Source organism: Danio aesculapii, chromosome 5 (assembly GCF_903798145.1).
Source record: "Danio aesculapii chromosome 5, fDanAes4.1, whole genome shotgun sequence".
NCBI lineage: Eukaryota > Metazoa > Chordata > Actinopteri > Cypriniformes > Danionidae > Danio > Danio aesculapii.
This window is the reverse complement of record NC_079439.1, coordinates 3754553-3778229: the sequence shown is the minus strand read 5'-3', so window position 1 is coordinate 3778229 and position 23677 is coordinate 3754553. Positions and strand designations below refer to the sequence as shown.

Sequence of the window (23677 nt, the reverse complement as noted above, 5' to 3'; positions counted from 1 at the left end):
CTATTTTCAATTTCACAAGGTTGTTTTTACAGCATCGATGCTGTAATGTAATAACAAAACAATCAGTTAAATAGACTTAAGCATTCATTTAGTTGCTCAAGCGTAAAACGAGATGAAAGACCATTGTAACCACTAGCGCCATCAGTAGCAACAGGCTAGTGCAGAAATTCCATTGAAAATACTGGGGGAAAATAAACTATCATATTGTAAACACTTGGCGGGGGGGGAATGGAATTTAATGCAGTGCTTCTTGTTCAGTCTGAGACCCACTTCATATCATATATCTAACAGGAAGTGAAGATCGCTTGATTTTTAAAGAAATCAGATCGCACACGTGATAATTTTGTAATGGAAAGACAGTTCACTGGAAGCCCTTGGGCTGCCTGGCTGAAAATGAAAAGTTCGGGTGCATATAACCCATCATCCTGGGACGTGCTGAATAAAGAATACTCTCCCAAGTCGTTCAAGAATCATTGCTGCAAGTTCATAATGTGTATCCGTTAGTTGTAATACTACAATCATTGAAATGTTTAAAATAAAAACCAAAATTCAAATTTACATTATCCTGGTGTTTTTTTATTCATAACTGTTGAAGAACACTTTGTGTGTCCATTTAGACCTGATAGTTCATTCATTCATTTTCTTTTCGGCTTATTCCCTTTATTAATCAGGGGTCGCCACAGTGGAATGAACCACCAACTTATGCAACACGTTTTACACAGCGGATGCCCTTCCAGCCGCAAGCCAACACTGGAAAACACACATACACTCTTGCACACACTCACATACGCTATGGCCAATTTAACTTATTCAATTCCCCTATAGCGCATGTCTTTGGACTGTGGGGGAAACCAGAGCACGCGGAGGAAACCCACACGAACACAGGGAGAACTTGCAAACTCCACATAGAAACGGCAGCTGACCCAACCTTGCTGTGAGGCGATCGTGCTACCCACTGCGCCACCGTGCTGCCGCTAATAGTTCATTATAATCATATGAATACACAAACCGCTTTTCGGGGGATATGGGGGGGGGGGGATCTGTCAATGTAAGTACTTAGAGGTATTTAACAATGCCATCACTGGCAATGCAAATGAACTGGAAACCTATTTCCGGTTTACTTGTGTCGATTGCAAGTGACGTGACAGGAGAGTGCAGGTGTTGTAAATGACGTCACTTGCAGAGGAAGCGTGGATGCCTGCGAGTGCAAGCCCGAGAGTGCAAGCCTGAAAGTGCAAGTGCAAATCTGCAGCCAGACCCCTCTATATTTTACCTGTCTGTGTAATAAGGTATATACTAACTTAATTTTTGATGTCGTCAGAAGACAATCGCTGTGTACTGTTCTTTCAAGAAAAAAAGTTAAAATCGAAATGATTCCAAACTTTTTTTTACATGATATTTAAAAACATACCATTATCATTAAAATGCTATTACAATGGTTATCATATCCAAATAACACATGGTTATTCCATTGTGCTTGTCCAAAAATGTGCTTTTTCCATATATTTGTGTACTTTTTGGTTCTTTTTTGCTATTGTTCATATGAAGGTCGTTGTCTAGTGTACACAGCTCGAATATAATGATATAATGGACCCTCTAAGAATGTCCCTAATCCCCTTCAACTTAAGGCACACTAATAAGTCTAAATATGACATACGACTCCAGAAAGAGAGCGAGAGCATAGCGCTGGAGAAGGGGATTGTGTAAATTGAGCAAGAGGAAGTGACCCGTCTTTTTTTCTTGTGCCTTAGAGGCAATTATGACCTGCTCTCTTGCCAATGAAACTCGTCTTTTCTTAAAAGGGTGTGTTTTTAAAATAATAATTATAATAATTTTGCTGCTTGTTCAAACTGCTTGTTTAATATAAGCTGAAATAACATGAATCTTTTTTTGGACAGTTTATTTGTTTCTTCTTCAAACCACTTAAATCTTTAAAACGAACCATTTTTGTAATCGGACAACATGAATTAATTGTGTTGGTTGAACTGAGTGGATGTGCAGTTCCCAGCATGCATGAACAAACAATGAACAATACATTTACCCAGACTCATACTGAAAACGTACCCCTATATACATTTCTGGTGAGCGTCAAATACGCTCCAGGAGCTATAGTTTTTTGCAGTTTTTGTTTTCACATATCCACCAGAGGCCGCTGTGTATGCTTTCACAGATCTCAAATTTCTCTCACGAGTGCCATTCATGCCTGCTGTTCTCTCGTAAATCCACTAGAGGCCGCTGTGTACGCTATTACAGATCTCAAATTTCTCTCACCAGTGCCATTCGCGCCTGCTGTTCTCTTGTAAATCCACCAGAGGCCGCTGTGTACGCTATTACAGATCTCAAATTTCTCTCACCAGTGCCATTCGTGCCTGCTGTTCTCTCGTAAATCCACCAGAGCCTGCTGTGTACGCTTTTACAGATCTCAGATTTCTCTCACGAGTGCCATTCACGCCTGCTGTTCTCTCGTAAATCCACCAGAGGCCGCTGTGTATGCTTTCACAGATCTCAAATTTCTCTCACGAGTGCCATTCGCGCCTGCTGTTCTCACGTAAATCCACCAGAGGCCGCTGTGTACGCTTTTACAGATCTCAACTTTCTCTCACGAGTGCCATTCGCGCCTGCTGTTCTCTCGTAAATCCACCAGAGGCTGCTGTGTACTCTTTTACAGATCTCAAATTTCTCTCACGAGTGCCATTCGCGCCTGCTGTTCTCTCGTAAATCCACCAGAGGCTGCTGTGTACTCTTTTACAGATCTCAAATTTCTCTCACGAGTGCCATTCGCACCTGCTGTTCTCTTGTAAATCCACCAGAGGCCGCTGTGTACGCTATTACAGATCTCAAATTTCTCTCACGAGTGCCATTCGTGCCTGCTGTTCTCTCGTAAATCCACCAGAGGCCACTGTGTATGCTTTCACAGATCTCAAATTTCTATCACGAGTGCCATTCGCGCCTGCTGTTCTCTCGTAAATCCACTAGAGGCCGCTGTGTATACTTTTACAGAACTCAAATTTCTATCACGAGTGCCATTCGCGCCTGCTGTTCTCTTGTAAATCCACCAGAGGCTGCTGTGTACGCTTTTACAGATCTCAAATTTCTCTCACGAGTGCCATTTGCGCCTGCTGTTTTCAAGTAAATCCACCAGAGGTTGCTGTTGACTGACTGACTGATTGATTGACCCACCCTCCTCCTTCCCTAAACCCAAGCGATAGTGTTTTCAAAAGCACCGATTGACCTGCCCACCCACTTCCCTACACCCAACCGACAGTGTTTTCAGAAGCACCAATTGACCCAATCACCCCCTTCCCTAAACCCAACTGATAGTGTTTTCAAAAGTACCGTTACTCGAACCAGCAACTTTCTTGTTGTAAGGCCACAGTGCAAACCACTGAGCCACCATGCCGCCCTTGGAAATGTATGTCATAATTAAATGAGGCTACACCAAGACTGTAAAAAATCTATTTGTGTTGGGTCAACATGAAGGAATTAAGTTAATATATTAGTTTTTACAAATTTAAGTTGATTGGTCATAAAACAATTAAGCTGTCCTTAAAGAATTGTGTAGATTCAGCTCATTTTAAATAGGTAGCGAGAAACAAGTGAGTGTGAGTGTACAGATGAGTGAGAAAATACATTTCTGAGATGCTCACCTTGAGACTGGGTTTTCACGGGAACATTTGTGTTGTTGGCTGTGAGAGAAAAAAAAACAGGAGAGAAAGTCAGAGAGAGGGAAAGAGAGAGAGAAAACAAGGATTGTAGTCAAATTATTTGCTGAAAGGAGGTTCTTGGCCCTCCAGAACTGCAGCCCTCTATATCTACTACATCTATTTTCCTGTAATTTTATACTTGAGGAAACAGGAAGACTGTGCATTCAGCTCAGGGTGAGAAACAGACCAAAACACAGCAGAACTTTTACACAAATCTCATAAATCAACTTTAAATACTAGATCTGATCAACTGACAAGCAAGTCAGTTTATCAATATTATAATAATATACAGTTAAAGTCTAAGCAGTTTTTAATTTTTAAACCATTTTAAGGTCAATATTATTAGCCCCCTTAAGCAATATGTGTTTTGGATTGTCTCCAGAACAAATCACTGTTATACAATGACTTGCCTAAATACCCTAACTTTACCCTAATTACCCTAGTTAAGCCTTTAAATGTCACTTTAAGCTGTATAGAAGTGTCTTGAAGAATATCTAGTCAAATATTATTTACTGTCATTATGGCAAAGATAAAATAAATCAGTTATTAGAAATGAGTTATTAAAACTATGATGATTAGAAATGCTAATAATTCTGATGTCAACTGTATAAGTACAAACTTTCAATGTTTTACTTAAAAAATGTTTAAATATTTAATAATTTGCATTAATATACATTAATAATCCACTTAATTCATTCATTTTCCTTTGACTTCATCCATTATTTATCAGGGGTCGCCACAGCAGAATGAATATTCCGGCATATGTTTTATGCAGCGAATGCAATCTTAATTTATATTTATATTACTTTATTAAATAACGTGTTTTTAAAAGTTTGTGTTTGTGTGTACACTCTCAGAAATAAAAGGTACAAAAGCTGTCACTGGGCTAGTGCCTTTTCAAAAGGTACACTTTAGCAATTTTACAGCTGCATATTTGTACCTTTAAGGTATTATGAAGTACAGATTTGTATTTTTTAGGTATTAATATGTACCATTAAAGGTGCTGTATGTAAGTTTTTGACTCTTGTAAAGCATAAAAACACCATCATATGTTTGCAGATATTTCAGAAACTTGCTCAGTGAACATTCTTGTTTATCTGAAATACAATGCTGAAGTCAGATATTCTGCTTTGAAAATGTGTATTACGAGCTGGAATGACTGTCTTTGTTTTGGTCCTTTAACCCGCCCAATGCCAGTTTAGCCAATTATATCCCAGCACCCCGGGTTGCGCTAAAAAAGCGTATTTCATTCACTCAGTCGGGAAGGCTCTCAAAGCATGCGCCTGTGACTGAAATGTGACCTTCAGTGGACAGTAGCAGACTCTACAATGAGACGCAGATTCAGAGTTCCACATGAGGTGGTTATAAACTAGCAAATAATATAAATATTATGAATGTAAACATTAGGTGAGCAGGTTACATTGTAACCCCGTGTCCTAACAACACACTACGTGATGATATTTGCAGTGATATGCAATTTGGCTGTTTGCACCAGACAAAACACGACAGAAATTTAAGCACAGCCATTCAGAAGCACAGAATAGTGCACTCACTCATGAAATGGTAAGCTTTTTAATCTAATTAATACATATTAAACCTCTTTAACATTATTAAATGTAGATGCTGAATCACTGATATGTGTTGGTTTGCAGTTCTAAAGATCATTTTCAAACAATTAATTTTATTTCCACATCTGAGGTGAACTATCTGCTGCTGCTTTCAGTATATGACAATAAATTGTCATGTGAGATGGCATTCAAACTCAGATTATTAGCATTTAACACTGAATAAAGCACATGAGGTGTACCTGAGGTGAGCATTGTCAGTTTTCTGTGGTTCAGCTGCGAGAAATAGAAGCCGTTTCTAATATATCAATTTCAGGTGTTGGTTAGGACAAAAACTCTGCTTAATATGAAAAATATTCCATGTGCCTTTGGTTTTGGTTAGAATATTATTTAAATCAGCCTTTAGGCTCAATAGTCAGGCACAATCCTGTTGCTCCTCAATCTGGCAACCTGCGCTTGCATTTGTTTTGACCCAGAGATGAGAACTTACATACTGCACCTTTAAAGACCTGTTAGGAACAAAAGTGTACTGTTTGAAAACGTACCACCCCAGTGACAGATTTTGTACCTTTATTTCTGAGCGTGTATATATGTTTTTAAAGCATTTTATTTTATAACCATTTTTTAATGTAATGTGACATTAGTATATTTTGTTATTATACATTACACTACAATTATACATTACACTACAATTATTACTTTTGTTGATATTTATTTATTTATTATTATTATTATTATTATCATTATTATTATCGGTGGTGGTAGTGGTAGTAGTAATAATAAAAATAGCAATAAGCTATTATTGCTTATTGCTATATTATTGCTTATTGGTAGCAATATCGCCTCACAGCAAGAAGGTTGCTGGTTCGAGCCTCTGCTGGGTCAGTTGGCATTTCTGTGTGGAGTTTGCATGTTCTCCCCGTGTTGGTGTGGGTTTCCTCTGGGTGCTCCGGTTTCCCCCACAAGTCCAAAAACATGTAGTGTAGGGGAATTGGGTAAGCTAAATTGTCCATAGTGTATGTGTGTGAATGAGTGTGTATGGATGTTTCCCAGTGATGGGTTGCAGCTGGAAGGGCATCCGCTGCGTAAAACACATGCTGAATAATTTGGCGATTCATTCCGCTGTGGCAACCCCAGATTAATAAAGGGACCGAATGAATAATTAATAATAATAGTAGAAATAATAATAAATAAAAAATATATGTACTTTTTTTATTTATTTATTTTAGGAAAATGATTGTAAAAATATACTTACAATGGAATAAAAGCTTAAAGTACACTCTATGAGGAATGAATTAAGTCTGTAAAATAACAGAAAATGTACTGGCAGTTTATTACAAGGTGCTTGTAGCGTAATATACAACACCAACCCACACAATATATCACGGCAAGATTTTACAATTGTTCATATAAGTCTGAACTTTTCAAGGTTAAATGTTGTTGGAGGAAATATCAAGGTCCCATAATGCATTAAATAAATGAGGAAAAATAAAAACATGAAGCACAAAATACGGTAAACAGCTAATTTTCTGATATTTTTTTACAGTGGTGTTTGTTCAGAAAGGGCTGTTTCTGACAAATAATTAACCCCTTCTCTTCCCTCCTCAGACACGCTGGTCACTTTGGCTGGAGGGTTTGTTTGTCCTGTTTTTTGTGGACAGGGACTGTGCCTTTACAAACTTTTGTAGGTAACTGTGAATTGATGGTGTATTATTTCAGCGGCTCACAAAGACGGTAGAAAATAGGCTTTTTTTCCAGAACATCCCATTTAGGTCAAATCCCAGGCGTCTCTGTTTATTAATGCAAAAAAGTCTGTGATTTTTGCCTGTAAAAAAATCTTTGGTAAAAATCTGTAGCCTGTTTAACAGTAAGTGTGCTGAATTTTTACGGTGCATAATAACCGTACATTGACTCTCCCAGAATTTTCTGCATGACAATTGACTTTTTATGCTTTTTTTGTTGACATTGCTATGGTTTTCTCATAAGTTAGAGTCAAACCCCAAATTATTCATACCTGAAATTAGATTCAGTCTTAAAATTACTTTTATTCAACCAGCAAGTTTGTTTTTGACCAGAAATGACACAGGCTTCTCCTAAAAGATAATAAGACGATGTACAAAAGGCATCATAGTGGAAAAAAAAAACCTTTGCATTTGAGCAAAACCACAAAAAAGTCAGGGGTATGAATAATTTCGCACTTGACTGCATGTAAGGTTTATTGCACTGCTTTAATTTTAGATGTTAGTATCTAAAAAAACATGTGTATGATAAAGAAGTGTATGAAATATGGTAATTTACTGTGAAATGTCAGCCTGATCTCACGAGAAAACCTAAGTACTTTACGCTTTGTTAGTTTAGTGGCTAATTCGTATGAGTTCAGTCGTACGAAATTGAACGATTTTAAAAAGGAGGCGTGGCACCGAACCCCACCCCTAAACCCAACCGTCATTGGGGGATGAGCAAATCGTATGAAAATGTACGAATTAGATCGTATGAATTCATACGAATTAGCCACAAAGACAAACAGTTACGATTTGCCGTGAGATTGTGTTGGGAATGTCGACATTTCTTTATGTTCCTACTGTATTTTTAACCAGTGTCGGATTTAGACATGGGCAATATGGGCGGTCGGGGCGGGATCTTGCTGGGGGGACGGCACAGGGAGACGGTGATGGGGAGAAAAAAATAAGCCCCAGTAAAAGCTTTGAGATATCATTTACTTCATGCAGGTATATTGATTCAGAGTGTTAATTCCAGAATAAAGACGTTTGGGGCCATTCACATTTAGCATCTTTTGCATGCGCAAGCTTGTTACTCTCTATGTCCAGCTGAAACAACGCTGGTGAAATCAAACTGACACATACACGCAGAAAACATTTACATTTACATTTAGTCATTTAGCAGACGCTTTTATCCAAAGTGACTTACAAATGAGGACAAGGAAGCAATTTACACAACTATAAGAGCAGCAGTGAACAAGTGCTATAGACAAGTTTCAGGTGTGTAAAAGTCTAAGAAGCAAAGCATTTGTAAATTTTTTGATTTTATTTTATTTTTTTTTTTGAGAGAGTACAGTTAGTGGTATAGCCAGAGAGACAGTTGCAGATTAGGAAGGAAAGTGGAGACTAAACAGTTGCGTGACTCTGCTGTTCTGATGTAGTTAGGGAGTTCATTCCACCAACTGGGCAGATTGAATGTGAGAGTTCGGGAAAGTGATTTCTTCCCTCTTAGGGATGGAACAACGAGGCGACGTTCATTCACAGAACGCAAGTTTCTGGAGGGCACATATATCTCTCAGAAGTGAGAGCAGATAAGAAGGAGCAAAGCCAGAGGTCGCTTTGTAAGCAAACATCAGAGCTTTGAATTTGATGCGGGCAGCAACTGGCAGCCAGTGCAAACGGGTGAGTAGCGGAGTGACATGTGCTCTTTTGGGTTCATCAAAGACCACTCGTGCTGCTGCGTTCTGAAGCAGCTGAAGAGGTTTGATAGAGTTAGCTGGAAGCCCGGCTAGTAGAGAGTTGCAATAGTCCAGTTTGGAGAGAACAAGAGCTTGAACAATGAGTTGAGCTGCATGTTCAGATAGGAAGGGTCGGACAATTCCTGCATGCCTCGCGCTGCTCTGCGCTGCTCTGCTCCCAGTGTGAATCCGCTCCCAGCATAAGATCACACGATAAAATGTGCGTGTCTATGTGCTGTGAAACCAGAGTAACTGGTGTAACTTCTATGCAGAGGTGTCGGCACGCAGCGAGTTTTGAAAGTTGACAAAACTAAAGTTTATATGATGATGATCTTATTTTGACTAAGCATGGCTATGAAGCAGAAAGGAGGGATAATGAGTCAGGGAGGTAAGACTTTCTCGGCCATGAGTCGGGTCAAAGACAACAGATAATTCTATAACACATATGCATTTATTAGTATTCTATAGAACTGTCATTAATATTCATGCAAAAGATTTCGTAGGTGATCTTTGCATATCACTCCACATGCGTCTTTCTTTACATTGTTTTCCAGTTACATTTAGGATTGATTTCTGTTATTTATTTAGAATATTAATTGTATATTAATAATAATATTGGGCGGTTTATTGGCCAATACTGGGTTGCGGCTGGAAGGGCATCTGCATGGGGTGGTTCGCCCAGGGTGCCATTTAAACTAGAACCGCCACTGTTTTTAACGGATAAAGGGCACCTATTTTACCCCTTTTCAAGATTTAAGATAAACCTTCTGTGCCTCCAGAATGCGTCTGTAAAGTTTCATTTCAAAACACCCATCAGATTATTAATTATACCTTTCAGAATATTGGATTTTTCTGCATTAAACAGCGTGTAGCTGTTTTTGTTGCCTGTGCCTTTAATGCTGGTTCTCCCCGCCCACCGTTCCCTGTCAGAGTGTGCCTCAATCTCTGTCTCGGCTGCGTCAGATAACCAGCACAGTGACAGACATGAAGCAGATTTTACGTAACGTTTGTGAGAAATACCACCGTAAGAACTTTCCCAATGATTATTTGATGTATTTGTTGTGGAGTTAATGAGTCGATGAGAACGTTGAGTCACACACAGTGTCGTTACACACACACACACAGCGGACACACACACAGCAAGCGCATTTAACTTTGCATGCAAATGTGACAGGATACAGGTTAATCTCCACTGCTGTATGGATATCTGTTATATTAATGTACAAAATAAACCTGATTTAACGTCCACAAATGGGATTGAAGCATCTTCTTTTATAAATGTTCTGACACGTGGCTGTGCTGATAAAGTGAATCGCTGTAATTCATACACACATGCACGGTTTTAAAACATTTTAAACTTGTGAAACTCACTCTTGATCACATCTGATGAGGATTGATGATCACAGAGCGCTGAACAGATCTTTTAATCCCGGTTGCTTTGCGCACATCCTGTCTTGTTGATATGATTATATGTGTTACTGCGGAGACATGTTAATCAATTCAATGGGCAGGAAAACCGCACTCCTACGTCACGTTGCTGTGGGCCTCAAAATGGGAGGGATTTGGATCCTATTTTAACGTCAGGAATTTTAAAAATAGAGGCTTGTTGTCTTTGTATCACCCCGTTATGACTGTGGACACACTATACCTGCACACACTTCTGTCCAAACACTTTTCAAAAGATGATTTTTATCATAGGTGCCCTTTAAACATCCAAAAACCTTGGCTTTACCATGAATTTTAGAGTATGTGACTGAAGAAAGAGTGAATCTAAATTAATAATCATTGATGTATGTGCATTCATTCACGCATGTTGCACACCTGAAGCTTCAGTCACCATATAGACGAAACAGTCAAATCAGGGGTCACCAAACTTGTTCCTGGAGGGCCGGTGTCCTGCAGATTTTAGCTCCAACCCTGATTAAACACACCCGAATGAGCTAATCAAGGTCTTACTAGGTATACTTGAAACACCCAGCCAGGTGTGTTGAGGCAAGTTGGAGCTAAACCCTGCAGGGACACCGGCCCTCCAGGACCGAGATTGGTGACCCCTGCTCTAAATTAATTAGAGTGTGGCTACAATATTGCAGCGATTTCTAGATTGTTTGTGTTCAATTGCAAGGGGTTACTATACATGGCATCATTACTTAAGGGCGCATATTGTTTATATATTAGTTTTAAATGCAAAAAAAACGTTAATTTTATAATGATACTTACTGGGGATCGATCTTCGTTTCAGTTTGTGATCTCCTGCACACAGAAAAGATTAAAAACTATTAAACATAAAACATCTTCAAGTATCATATGACTTTGTAATCATATACACACACACACACACACACACACACACACACACACACACACACACACACACAATGCATACAAACATGTAAATTGCACATATTTGTTTTTTTTACATAAGAATTTATACATTTACACATAACCTGTTTTGCTAATTTTATAAACACGTGCATTAAATAATTAAGGCTACGTTCACACTGCAGGCAAATGTGGCCCCAATCTGATTTTATTGCCCACGTGACTCTATGTTCACACTGCCAGGCTTAGTTTCTTTACTGTTCTTTACAGGCCAAGCTATTTCTGTCCTATGGATCATCAGGCCAGGTTAAGAGGTCATTGGGCTCCCTAAGGTAGACTGGATTGCTAGTGACCAGGACAGTTGTTACATTGATTCTGTTGTTAGAGGTAACATAAATTCTGTAAAGTGATTCTGCTGTAAGAAAATGTGTCTACCCTACTGAAAAATCCAGCTTAAATCAGCCTAGGCTGGTTGGCTGGTTTTAGCTGGTTGACCAGCCTGGTTTTAGAGGGGTTTTGGCCATTTTCAGGCTGGTTTCCAGCCATTTCCAGCCTGGTCTTAGCTGGTCAGGCTGGAAAATGACTAGCTAAAACCAGCTTGACCACCTAGTCAGGCTGGGAGCCCAGCCAAAATCAGTTATGTCCATCTTAAACCAGGCTGGTCAAGCTGGTTTTAGCTGGATTTAGCTGGTCATTTTCCAGCCTGACCAGCTAAGGCCAGGCTGGAAAAGGCTGGTAACCAGCCTGGAAATGGCCAAAACCCCTCTAAAACCAGGCTGCTCAACCAGCTAAAACCAGCCAAAACTGGATTTTTCAGCAGGGTATTGTTTATTTATTTATCTTTTAATCTTTAATATTTATTTATCTTTTTAATGCTTTTAGTGCTCAAATCTGATTCTTTCTCAGGTCTGATTTTTTTTGCATGGCTGTTCACATTGCTCTTATAAATGTGGCCAATATCAGATTTGCAGTGTGAACAGATCATGGTCCTAAACTGACCCGTATGCTCAAAAGCACAGTTACGGACAGGACAAAATGTCTAATTACACGTGATACTGTTTCACGAGTTCACACTTGCAATCGTTTCAGAATTAAGCTGCGGTCACACTTGACTTTTCTCCCCATAGACTTCCATTCATATGCACGCGAATGCGTCAGACCGGAAACGCAGGGTTATGCGTCAAGTTTCGTATGTCACTGTGGTGCAAAGTTCAAGCTTGGTGAACTCTGACCTGCAAAATCACATCACTTGACTGCGTGAGACCAATCGAGGATCAAAACAGGACCTCTCTGGACAGAAATTTAAAACATGGAGCAATCTCTCGCTTTTTTAAATATCTAATAAGCTTGTTTAATCCCGCCCCTTTTCGCAGCGCCGTACGACAGAATTTCGCACACACAAAGCCCAGTGTGACCGTAGCTTTAAGCTGCGGTCACACTTGACTTTTCCTCCCATAGACTTCCATTCATACGCACGCGAATGCGTCAGACCGGAAACGCAGGGTCATGCGTCAAGTTTCGCAGGTTGCTGCGGTGCAAAGTTCAAGCTTGGTGAACTCTAACCTGCGAAATCGCATCAGTTGACTGCATGAGACCAATCGAGGATCAAAACATGACCTCTCTGGACAGAAATTTAAAGCATGGAGCGATCGCTCGCTTTATTAATGTCTAATCATCTTGTTTAATCCCGCCCCTTTTCGCAGCGCCGCACGACAGAATTTCGCACACACAAAGCCCGGTGTGACCGTAGCTTAAAGCGTATTTGCCGTGCTGTCCGGGGAGAGGTCTTTGAGCTCGGGGAAGACACCCCAACTCGAGTTATTCCCCTTATCAGGAAACAGAGAGGAATTGGGATTCAAGCGAAGTATCTAGCCCGGCCCCAGAACGCTCCCCCCGGGATTGTAATGCTTAAGAGGTGAGTTGTCGGGGTGGTGGAGGGATGCTAAAGTCGTGAGATGCTGCAGGTAAAACAGCTTTGGTGTATATATAGGGGTTTGGTCAAGAACTGATTGGATAATAGAATAATTGTCAATGACGTATTTGATACTGAAACTTCTGCCCGTGCTCCTCCCGAAAACTGTTTACAAAACATCACATGAAGTAAGCATGTTGTCAGATCATGCTTATATGATTATTGCCATTTTCACAGACAACCGTGGTGTATTTCCTGAACTGTAAATGACTGTTGTGCTACTACTAATGTGTATTTCGGCATTTGAAATCTAAAATAAGTCTCTTGTGACAGAAAACACTGATCATTTGTGAGTTATGACAACCACGGTGCGCGTCTCTGACCACCGGTGTACTCATCTAGGGTTAATGAGCAGCCGCAGACTGAACTGTGAAGGCGGAGTTGGTTTATCTCTGTTTGCAGAGTTATTTTATTTTACTTCGTTATAAACAGCAGACACGTACAGAAAGGGGGGTTCGAGCACCTGCCCTTTTTTTCTCTCTGAGAGAAAGTTCCCCCTCCTTTGCACACGGATCCCCTATCCGCAACACGCACGACGCTCTTCAGCTTCGCGATCAACCCGTGTCCCAATCGTTAACAAGCACCAGTTTTGCCTCCAAAATCTTTTTCAACATGAACAACCAACTTTCTGTGGTGAAGTAATCGCCCTGTGTGCCATTCTACTGTGCTGCTGAGGAGCAGATGATGTTTGGAGCACAGAATGATGACGTTTGTTGCTTGAAGATTATGTAAAAGTCACATGAAATCCGACATAACCGCTCACACTGCGGTCGCATCGCAAAACATCAGATCTGTGTTAGATTCCATGCGGTTTGGGCTGTTCACACTATCATTACCTGAGTCACATGAGGGGGGGGAAATCAGATTCGGGCCACATTTGGCTGCAGTGTAAACGTAAACGTGAACAGCTCAAACCGCATGGAATCTGATCTTTTCACTTCAGATTTGTGCCACTTTCATAAATCAGACACAGATCTGATGCTTTGCAATGTGTCGCAGTGTGAACGGTTATGTCGGATTTCATGTGACTTTTACATAATCTCTGAGCGGCATCATCATTCTGTGCTGCAGACACTATCTAATCCTCAGCAGCATAGTAGAACAGCACACAAGGCGATTACTTTAGCACAGAAAGTTATTAAGTTAATTTTTGAAGGCAAAACTGGTGCTTGTTAACCAGTCTGGTTATCGACTGGCACATGGGTTGATCGCGAAGCTGCATAGATATGTACACTAGATGTTGCATACCCTGTTGTTGCCTATTGGAAGGAATGCGTCAACAAAGCCGCCATTTTAGTACAGGGTAGCGCTCCTTTGAAATGAATGAGGGACCAGCCGCAGTGGAAGACTGTGGCCATCCAGAGCCAGAGATATACACATATATCTATGATCGGGAGTTTTCCCGGAGGTCAGTATGCAATTTTTTTTAATTGCGAAAATTATAATTTGACATCACTTTTCTACATTGATGGATAAGTGATCGCTTAGGCATTCCTGACAAAGAGCTTGTGTTTGTGTGTATGGAAATGTATTATCTCCCTCCCTGTTAAATTTGATCTAACCTGTGTCCTGAAACACATCCCCTCTCCTGCTTTCACTTCTCATTCTAACGGAGGGAGCGATTCGTTTGTCAATGAATCTCCGTTATGCACGACTCGATCACTTGGCCGAAAATAACACCAGCTTCCGGCACCACAGCGTCTCATTGTCATATTTCTTTTGCTTTGTTTGCTAATTTTATTCAACAAAACTAGTATAAGCCGAGTATTAAGTGCGAGTTTGTGCTACTTATGGTGAATGCAGTAAGTGACTGTATAGGGTATATGTCGAACGTCACGTGACCAAACCGGATCCCTCGGTAGAACACTTCCGCTCATCGCCAGTTCATATGCGCCATCGGTTTGTTATTGACAGTAGTGAGTAGTAAGTAGTGTTTTATATGTTATATAATATGGTATATGCGCAACTTTCACTTTCCAGTCAACCTTGGTAGAACACGTTTTCACTCTACGCTAATATGGCGTTGTTTTATACAAGAAGCCTCCAGGAACTACCAAAGTTAAGCTAAGATGTCCACCGGATGTGCTCATTATCATCTAAATGTCCGGCCACTGAATTGGACAAAGGATTTAAAGTGTATGCTTCATCATACATAATGGATTATGAAGGTATGTAAGCTAGCGGAGTTGAAATGCCGTACAATGTCACTACGTTAACTAGCTAACGCTATAACATTACTTAGTCTGCCGTTAGCGGTTCAGAATAGTTACATTTTTGCCGCTGTGTGGATTAATACTGAATGTGTGTCATGATTTAAAATAGAGCAATATGCTGTGTTTAACTGCACTGCTTCAATGCACTCATGCACACACAAAAATCCTGGAGACTGGGGGGTGGGGGGGCGGTTTAGGTTCGGGGGTGAGGTGTCTGAATAACACTCTTGAAAACCGGCTACTGTGTACTGTGGTGTTTGTAAGTTAACTAATATGAAGCGAGTTTTGGGCGGCTGCTGCGATCGGATCCTATACCAATGTTGGTGACCCGGAGGCTTCACAGACCGTACCAAAATGCTGAGGACCGGGGGAGGGGCTGGTTGAAATTACTGGAGTTTTCCGGGATAAATAACAAAATGGGTGGGTGGCTGGAGATGGGTCTGAAATACGGGAGGCTCCTGGGAAAAACAGGAGTGTTGGCAGGTATGCACACACATACACTCTGCACTCTGACTACTTCAATATTGTTGATAAGCCATGTTGGACATTTCACTCTGTCTCGCGCTGAACGCTGTCAACAAATCGCAACAAGCTGTCATCAGTCCAGATTATTATCGCGCTAAGGAGGGGATTGGGAACAAATGAATCGCTGAACTATTCATATTTGAGTCACTAGGATAATTTGGTAAAACTAAATGCAGATTATCAGACCATGAAAGTGTTTTTTGACCTTGCATGCAGATCAGCCTGTTGTTGGAGACCCCCAAAACCAAAATAGGAACCTTTTTAGTGTATAATAGGGGCTCTTCAAATGATTCGTCATTTATCTAGATCTTTTGTCTGTCCGTATCGATGTCGACACAAAACAATACCAAATATGAAGTGTTAGATACAGTACAATGTGAATGTGCCTTTCCCTTCTAACGATAGCAGAGTGTCGGACTGATCATAACTGAAGATGAGTGAACATTAATGATTGAACATTCTGATGATAAATGCAATAATCTTCTCTGCAACGGGAATTAGTCAGCTGATTGTTAAAGGAATGATCAGAACAGTATTGAGTATTGCTGTATGGGACTTTGTCAAAGCTTGACAGGAACTTTATCAGTAGTCAGTTCATGGATCAGTTTCTTCCTCCATGTAAATGGTTGCCTCCTTGTTTTCTCTATCTTGCAAAATATGTAACTGTGTTTTGTCACTTGTAATCACTTCATGCAGTTTGTCTGGTTAACTCTTTATATTCACACATTGCGTCTAAAGCCACGTTGAAAATGCGACGAGTGTTGCTTTGCTTGCACATTTAAATGCGTTTGTGAGCTCGCGATCCTCTGCCATTTGCTGTTGCTATGGCCACCATCAGCTGTTCCTACACACGTGCAGCGGTCAAGTTACAAAATAGTTCAGCTTTTTCCGCTGTGTGGATTAATACTGTGTGTCATTATTATTACTCATGGTTAATAATAGAGCAATATGCTGGTGTTTTCCTGCATTGCTTTAATGCACTCCTGCATTGGGCTCACACATATACTCTGCACTCTTGCTACTTCAACAATGTTGATAAGCCATGGTGGGCATTTCTCTCTGTCTTGTGCTGAACACAATCAACCAATCGCAATAGACTGGGTCATTGGACCAATCAGCGCAGATTGGCATTGCGCTAAGGAGGGGTTTGGCAACAAATGAATCATGAACGACTGATATGGGAGTCGTTGGGATAATTAGGTAAAAATAAATGCAGATTATAAGACAATGAAAGTATTTTTTGACCTGGCATGCATATCAGCCTGTTGCTGGAGACCCCCAAAACTAAAATGTGACCTTTTAAAATGCAAAATAGAAGCTCTTTAATTAATAAATGGATTAAATAAATATTAAAAATAAATGTTTGTCCGGATAAGTGAAGTTTACTTAAAAAATAAGAGGAAACTGGTTGCCCTAAAAAATTTAGGTAACGTATACTTAAAAAACTTGAGTGAGCTCTGCTTAAAAGATAAGTACTAATGTGCATTATAAGTTGAATAGACTTAATGCTTTTACTTAGTGTCAGTTTACTCCACTTATCTTTTTAAGTGCATTAAAATACACACAAAAGTATTACACAAGGTTGTTTTTATTCAAATTTTCTTTCAACATACAACTAAACAATGCAAATGCTGCAATACAACTTAAAAAGCAGTTTGCCTAAAAAATCTGCTCAAACAAGAGCTTATAACATTGACCCCAGTTTCAAAGGCTTAAAACTTGGATAAAAATATGTAATAAGCGGGCACTGATTGAATTATCTGAGGTACATGTAAATGCTATACTTAACATTGTTTACAAGCAATTTTACTGGTTTAAACACTGACTGAGTGATTACATGAGATGTGAGATGGTGATATAACTACACTGTAAAAAACTGCAGGCTTCCATACAATTCCTTCATGTTGTTCCAACACAAATCGATTAAGTTGTCCCCTCAAAAAAACTCATTCATTTTCCTTCTGCTTAGTCCCTTTATTTATCAGGGGTCGCCACAGCGGAATGAACCGCCAACTTATCAAGCGTATCTTTTACGCAGTGGATGCCCGTCCAGCCGCAACCCATCACTGGGAAACACCCATACACACACACACACACACACACACACACACTACAGCCAATTTAGCTTATTCATTTCACCTACAGCAGGGGTGGGCAAACTCGGTCCTGGAGGGCCGGTGTCCTGCACAGTTTAGCTCCAGCTCCAGCTCAAACACACCTGCTTATAGATAATTAGTGATCTTGGAGACACTGATTAGCATGTTCAGGTGTGTTTGATTAGAGTTGAAGCTAAACTATGCAGGACACCGGCCCTCCAGGACCGAGTTTGCCCACCCCTGACCTACAGTATAGTTCATATGTTTGGACTGTGGGGAAAACCGGAGCGTCCGAAGGAAACCCACGCCAACACGAGGAGAACATGCAAACTCCTCACAGAAATGCCAACTGACCCAGCCAGGACTCAAACAGCAAGTTTTTCCTGTGAGGTGACAGCGCTAACCACTGAGCCACCGTGCCACCCTGAATGAAAGCCAATACACTGTGAATATTGCTGGGTCACACACAATTTCTTCATGTTGTCTCAACATAAATATATTATGCTAATGTAATCATTTTTAAGTGGATTGAACATAAAACAATTAAGTTGTCCCCCCCAAAAAACGTATGAGTTGTTTGATTCAACTCATTTTAACAAAGTAGTTTGAACAAGCCACTTTTTTTGAGTGTAGTTTCCCTTTTTTTCAGTGTATCTACTGTATATTACAGTCACACGGCATCATTTGTTGGAAGCCTGCACAAACATTATCTGAGCTCTTTGTCTGTGTATGCGTCACTGACGGTCATTTGTAGGATGTCATTGATCTCTCAGTTGTGTTATTTACAGTAGAGGAACTATCTATAATACTCTGACACACATACACTGATTCTCAAATGTCCATGTCCTCATTAGACCTTTAGTTCAGCTGTCTTTTCAAAGGTTTTGTGTGTAAAGGGAATCTCCCGCTGTAGGGTTTACATCCTCACAGGACAATAGGAAATGAAAACAGACTGCTTTGTTCCACATGTATCCATTAAACCCGGAGGCTGTAGTCTTTGATTTTGATTATTATTACGTATAAAGGAGACAGTTAAAGATGGTTACTTTATCCTGAACATTATAGTGGTGTACTAGTTAAAATGTATGGTTTGGTAACTGAAAGGTTGAAGGTTTGGTCTTTAGTGAGCATTGAGGGATCTGGATATGTGATTAGATTTTTCTACAGTATCTTTTGGTTTAGAGTAGATGGGTCCACTCTTACTTATTTAAAGGGATAGTTCACCCAAACTGAACATTATGTCATCATTTACTCACCCTTCAAATGTTTCATACCTGTTTCTTTCTTTTCTGAGATGCTATCCATCTCAGATGCAGAAAAGCTAGTCCATGCTTTTATGACTTCTAGGCTGGATTACTGTAATGCACTGTTTGCTGGCTGCCCAACATCCTCTATTAATAAACTTCAGCTAGTACAAAATGCAGCTGCCAGAGTTCTTACCAGGTCTAGAAAATTTGACCACATCACCCCAATTTTATCCTCCTTACACTGGCTGCCTGTTAAATTTCGTATTGAATTTAAAATATTGCTTCTTACATATAAAGCTTTAAATAATCTAGCTCCTGTTTATCTAACCAATCTTCTGTCTCGCTACAATCCAACTCGCTCTTTAAGGTCTCAAAACTCAGGGCTTCTGGTAGTACCCAGAATAGCAAAGTCAAGTAAAGGAGGTCGAGCCTTCTCATTTATGGCTCCTAAACTCTGGAATAGCCTTCCTGATAACGTCCGAGGCTCAGACACACTCTCTCAGTTCAAACCTAGATTATAGACCTATCTTTCTAGCAAAGCATACACTCAGTGCATCACATAGTGGTATGATGCATGAACGTGCTCCATGCATCTCGTTTATATACACTATGAACAGCAGCTACGCTAATTATTCTCTTTATTCTCTATTTTCACCCGGGGATACTCATCCCAAGGCCCTCAGACATTATGCAGTGCCACTGATGCGATTCAAGACCTCTGAAGAGATGATTCCCAAGGCTTCCATAATCCCGGACCAGGCCGGATCATGAGCAGCTGCTGTGGTGGTCATGGAGGAGTGGAGAACATGAGACTGATTTCTATGATGCTCCACTTGTAGAGCTGCACATCGATGGATTACTCTTCAGTGTTTGGACTCTCAACAGTGACTATTAAACCACACTGAACTAAACTTAAACACTAAAAACTGGACTGACACTGTTTCGACTCACTATAATCTTCAATGTGAAGCTACTTTGACACAATTTACATTGTAAAAGCACTACAGAAATAAAGATGAATTTAACTGAATTGAATTTCTTGTGTTAAACACAAAAAAAGATGTTTCGAAGAAAGCTGGAAACCTGCTTCCATAGTGTTTGTTTTTCCTGCTATATAAATGAATGATTACCGGATTTTAACTTTATTCAGATTATCTTCTGTTGTGTTTAACAGAATGAAGAAACTCATAAAGGTTTGGAACCGCTTGAGGGAGAGTAACGAGTGAGTAAATTTACATTTTTGGCAAAATTGTGCCTTTAGGAGATTTATGGATTTTTTAAAGTTATTTCATGCACGGTTTGGAGCACTAATGGTCTTGCCTGAATTAATCATCACATTTCAGTACTGTGCGTTTTTAATATACAGTGCTCAGCATATATGAGTACACCATATATGGGAAAATCAAGAGAAACAAAAAATATATACAATTTTGTTGAAATGTTGTAGTCTGTAATTTATTTTTGCAATATTTTGCATGAATTTAAATGTCTAATCTTTCCATTTCGAAAGACGTTCTGTGACTAAAATATTATTTTAATAAATATATCTGTTTAATAAATCTGTTCAAATGCAACAATATATATTACCCATATTCTCTGAGAAATGGTGAAAAATATTGATTTTCAAAATGGGGTGTACTCATATATGCTGAGCACTGTATAGTATATAACATATAGTATGACATTAACACAATACTGGTTTAAATAGTCTTAGGTGGAGGAGTTTAAATGAACTATATATCTCTCTGTCTGTATATATATATATCACAGTACTCGTTTCCACTGTGTGATGATCCATCCCAGATCAGATGCCTCCGAGCACAGAGAAGTCGTTGGCGCTTCTGGACACTGTTAACATAGGGCTTCCTTTTGGCACAGTACAGTTTTAACTGGCATTTGTGGATGTAACTCTGTATTGTGGTACTTGACAAAGGTTTGCCACAGTAGTCCTGAGCCCATATGGTGATACTGCTTATAGATGAATGAGGATTCTTGATGCAGCGCCACTTGAGGGATCGAAGATCACGGTTCTTCAGCTTACTCTTGCGCCCTTGTCTTTTTTGCACTGATCTTCCTCCAGATTCCTTGAATCCTTTAATGATGTCCTGCACTGTTGAAGGACATTGTTTTCAAACATTTCAATCATTTTCTCACGTATTTGTTGGCAAACTGGCGATCCTCAGCCCATCTTTGCTCCTAAAGGACTAGACCTTTCTTGGATGCTGCTTTTGTACCAGATCATAATTACAATCACCTGTTGATATCACCTGCTTCAAATCACATCACTATTTCACCTGTTTACCTGATTTTTTGGATTGTGTTGCAGGTCTGAATGACAGAAAAGGATGTATATTTACAAATAAAATAAAACTGACCAGATAAAACATGATTATTTTGTGTTTATATTGTCTGCAATGAAATACAAGTAAATTTGGAAATCACTACTAACTAACTAAGTTCATTTAATTCCTTCATGTTGCCCCTACAAAAATTGATTGTGTGCAACCCAGCATATTTCCTAGAGTATATCCAGAAAGCGTCACACATGCTCACTCACCGGATGGCAGAATATCGGTGATGGCGATGAGAAACAGTGATGCCAGCAGGCAGGTGAGGATCCAGGCAGCAGATTTCCAGCATCTGCGCAAACCGTCTGACACACGCTGAGCTTTCATGGCAGAAGAAACACACCTGAACACCTACAGCACAGACAAACAAACACCTCCAGTGAGTCTTTATCTGCATGCAAACGCTCTCTTTCTGTCATTCAGTCTGCTGCTTATATTCTGCTATAGTTGCCTGACTCCTTATTACAGTACAAAATATCCGTAAAATAGCAGTTGATCTTTCTTCCAACACCTTTTAACCTTTAAGAGCTCTATCATACACCTGGCACAATAAGGCACAAGACATGTTTGGCATGATTTTTTGCTATTTTCAGACCAGCGCAACTGTAATTTTCCCGTTTTGTAGGTGTGCCGGTCTATAAAGGAGGTGTGTTAAGGCTCATTGTTGACATGTTGCTATTTTGAGGATCTGACCAACTAAAAGCTGCTATAAAGTCCAGCACAGACCGCGTTAGTTATGCGCCTTTGCAGGTTCAAACACTTACACATTGCTTAATACACACAGCATGTGCAGCAACACACAAATATCTTTACAGATGTAAACAATTAAAGGATTAAAATGTTACAAAAGGATTATTTTCTAGAGAAATATAAAAACCACTGCCTCTATGCCTTCACCTCGGGGGGCTTTTTCAGTTTATTCTTGACAATCTGCATTAGTATAATGTTTTTATTATTAGCAGTATTATTTATTATCTGCATATTTATATTTGTTTTAATAAACACAAGTTTAGATTTGTCCACCTGTCAGGTTTTGAAGACGTCTGCATCACCATATGGAGCATAAAAACAGGACGTGTGTTTGGATATAACTCAGTGTTTTGACTACACTTCATTATTATTGTTCATTTATTCCTTTGCTAGAAATTAGTACTGAATTTAGAAATAGTTTTGAAACAAATCTTTGTAACAAACTAAATTAAATATGTAGACTAATGGATGTGTTCAGTGGAGTGAGTTTCCACCGTTTCCTTACTCAAACAAAGTAAAGGAGTAAAGAGTAAAAGTAAAGTAAAGAGGCTGAATGGAGGAGGCTTGTTCTTTATCCTTGAGCTGCAGATGCTCTGTTTAACTGTTTTCTCGCTAGTGAAGCGTTCAGTTTTTACACTTACAAAGTCGCCATGTAAATAACTGACTCTTAAAGGGAATGTGAGACGAGACTCTGATTGGTTTAATGCACGTTATGCTGAAAACCCACATTAAGAGAATAAGCACAACCCTGTTAAACCATGCACCGGGGCACAGAGCGTGTTTGTTTGCATTGTTAAAATAAAGCAAAAGTGGATTCGGACACACCGCTAATGCTTTTGCGCCATGAGCTTTTTGCCTAGACTGTTAAAACAGAGCCCATTGAGTTAAAAAAAAAAGTGACTTTAACATTTTTAATAGCTTAAGGTGATATGTGATGTATATTACACTAAAAAAGCTTGTAATAAACTGCCAGTGCAGTTTCTGTTATAGACCCAGTTCTCTCTATATAATTTCTTATACAATATATTATTATTTCAACTGACTAAAATGTCAATTAAAGTCACTTTGTTAAACTGTAGAGTTGAATTCTCAACATTAATAGTGGACAGAGCAAAGATCAACATCCCATAATGCAATTCACAACTGTAAATAAGCAGAAAACACTCGAAATACAGAACAGTTCATTAACAGATATCTGCTTATATTCTCTCTATAGTTGTCTGATCGCTTGTCACAGTAAATAAGATACTACTGAATCTGCTTATCAGCAATTTGACGGTTTTCCCTCATAGTACGCTATCTTATAAAACACACACAAAAGCATCAACAACAACAAATGTTCAGCCTGCAGGTCAGATCTGCACAGAGACACGTATTGATATAAGAGCAGATCGATGTGCCAGCGGTTAATGAGCTTCAGAGATTCAGTCCAAATTGATTACAGGTTAACGAGGGGTGTATTTCTGCCCGTGAATGATATT

At 39.6% G+C, this 23677-nt stretch overlaps 1 protein-coding gene across 1 annotated transcript in view; it reads right to left on the bottom strand.

Moving 5' to 3' along the window:
* Positions 1–23677, bottom strand: part of LOC130228791 (scavenger receptor cysteine-rich domain-containing group B protein) — a 65880-nt gene that overhangs the window by 33755 nt on the left and 8448 nt on the right. Inside the window, exons 2-4 of the mRNA XM_056457232.1 lie at positions 21656–21797; positions 10944–10976; positions 3648–3686 (exon numbers count right to left, since the gene is read on the bottom strand). Coding sequence (XP_056313207.1) covers positions 3648–3686; positions 10944–10976; positions 21656–21773 — 190 coding nt within the window. The 5' untranslated portion in view covers positions 21774–21797. The remainder of the gene's footprint in view (positions 1–3647; positions 3687–10943; positions 10977–21655; positions 21798–23677) is intronic.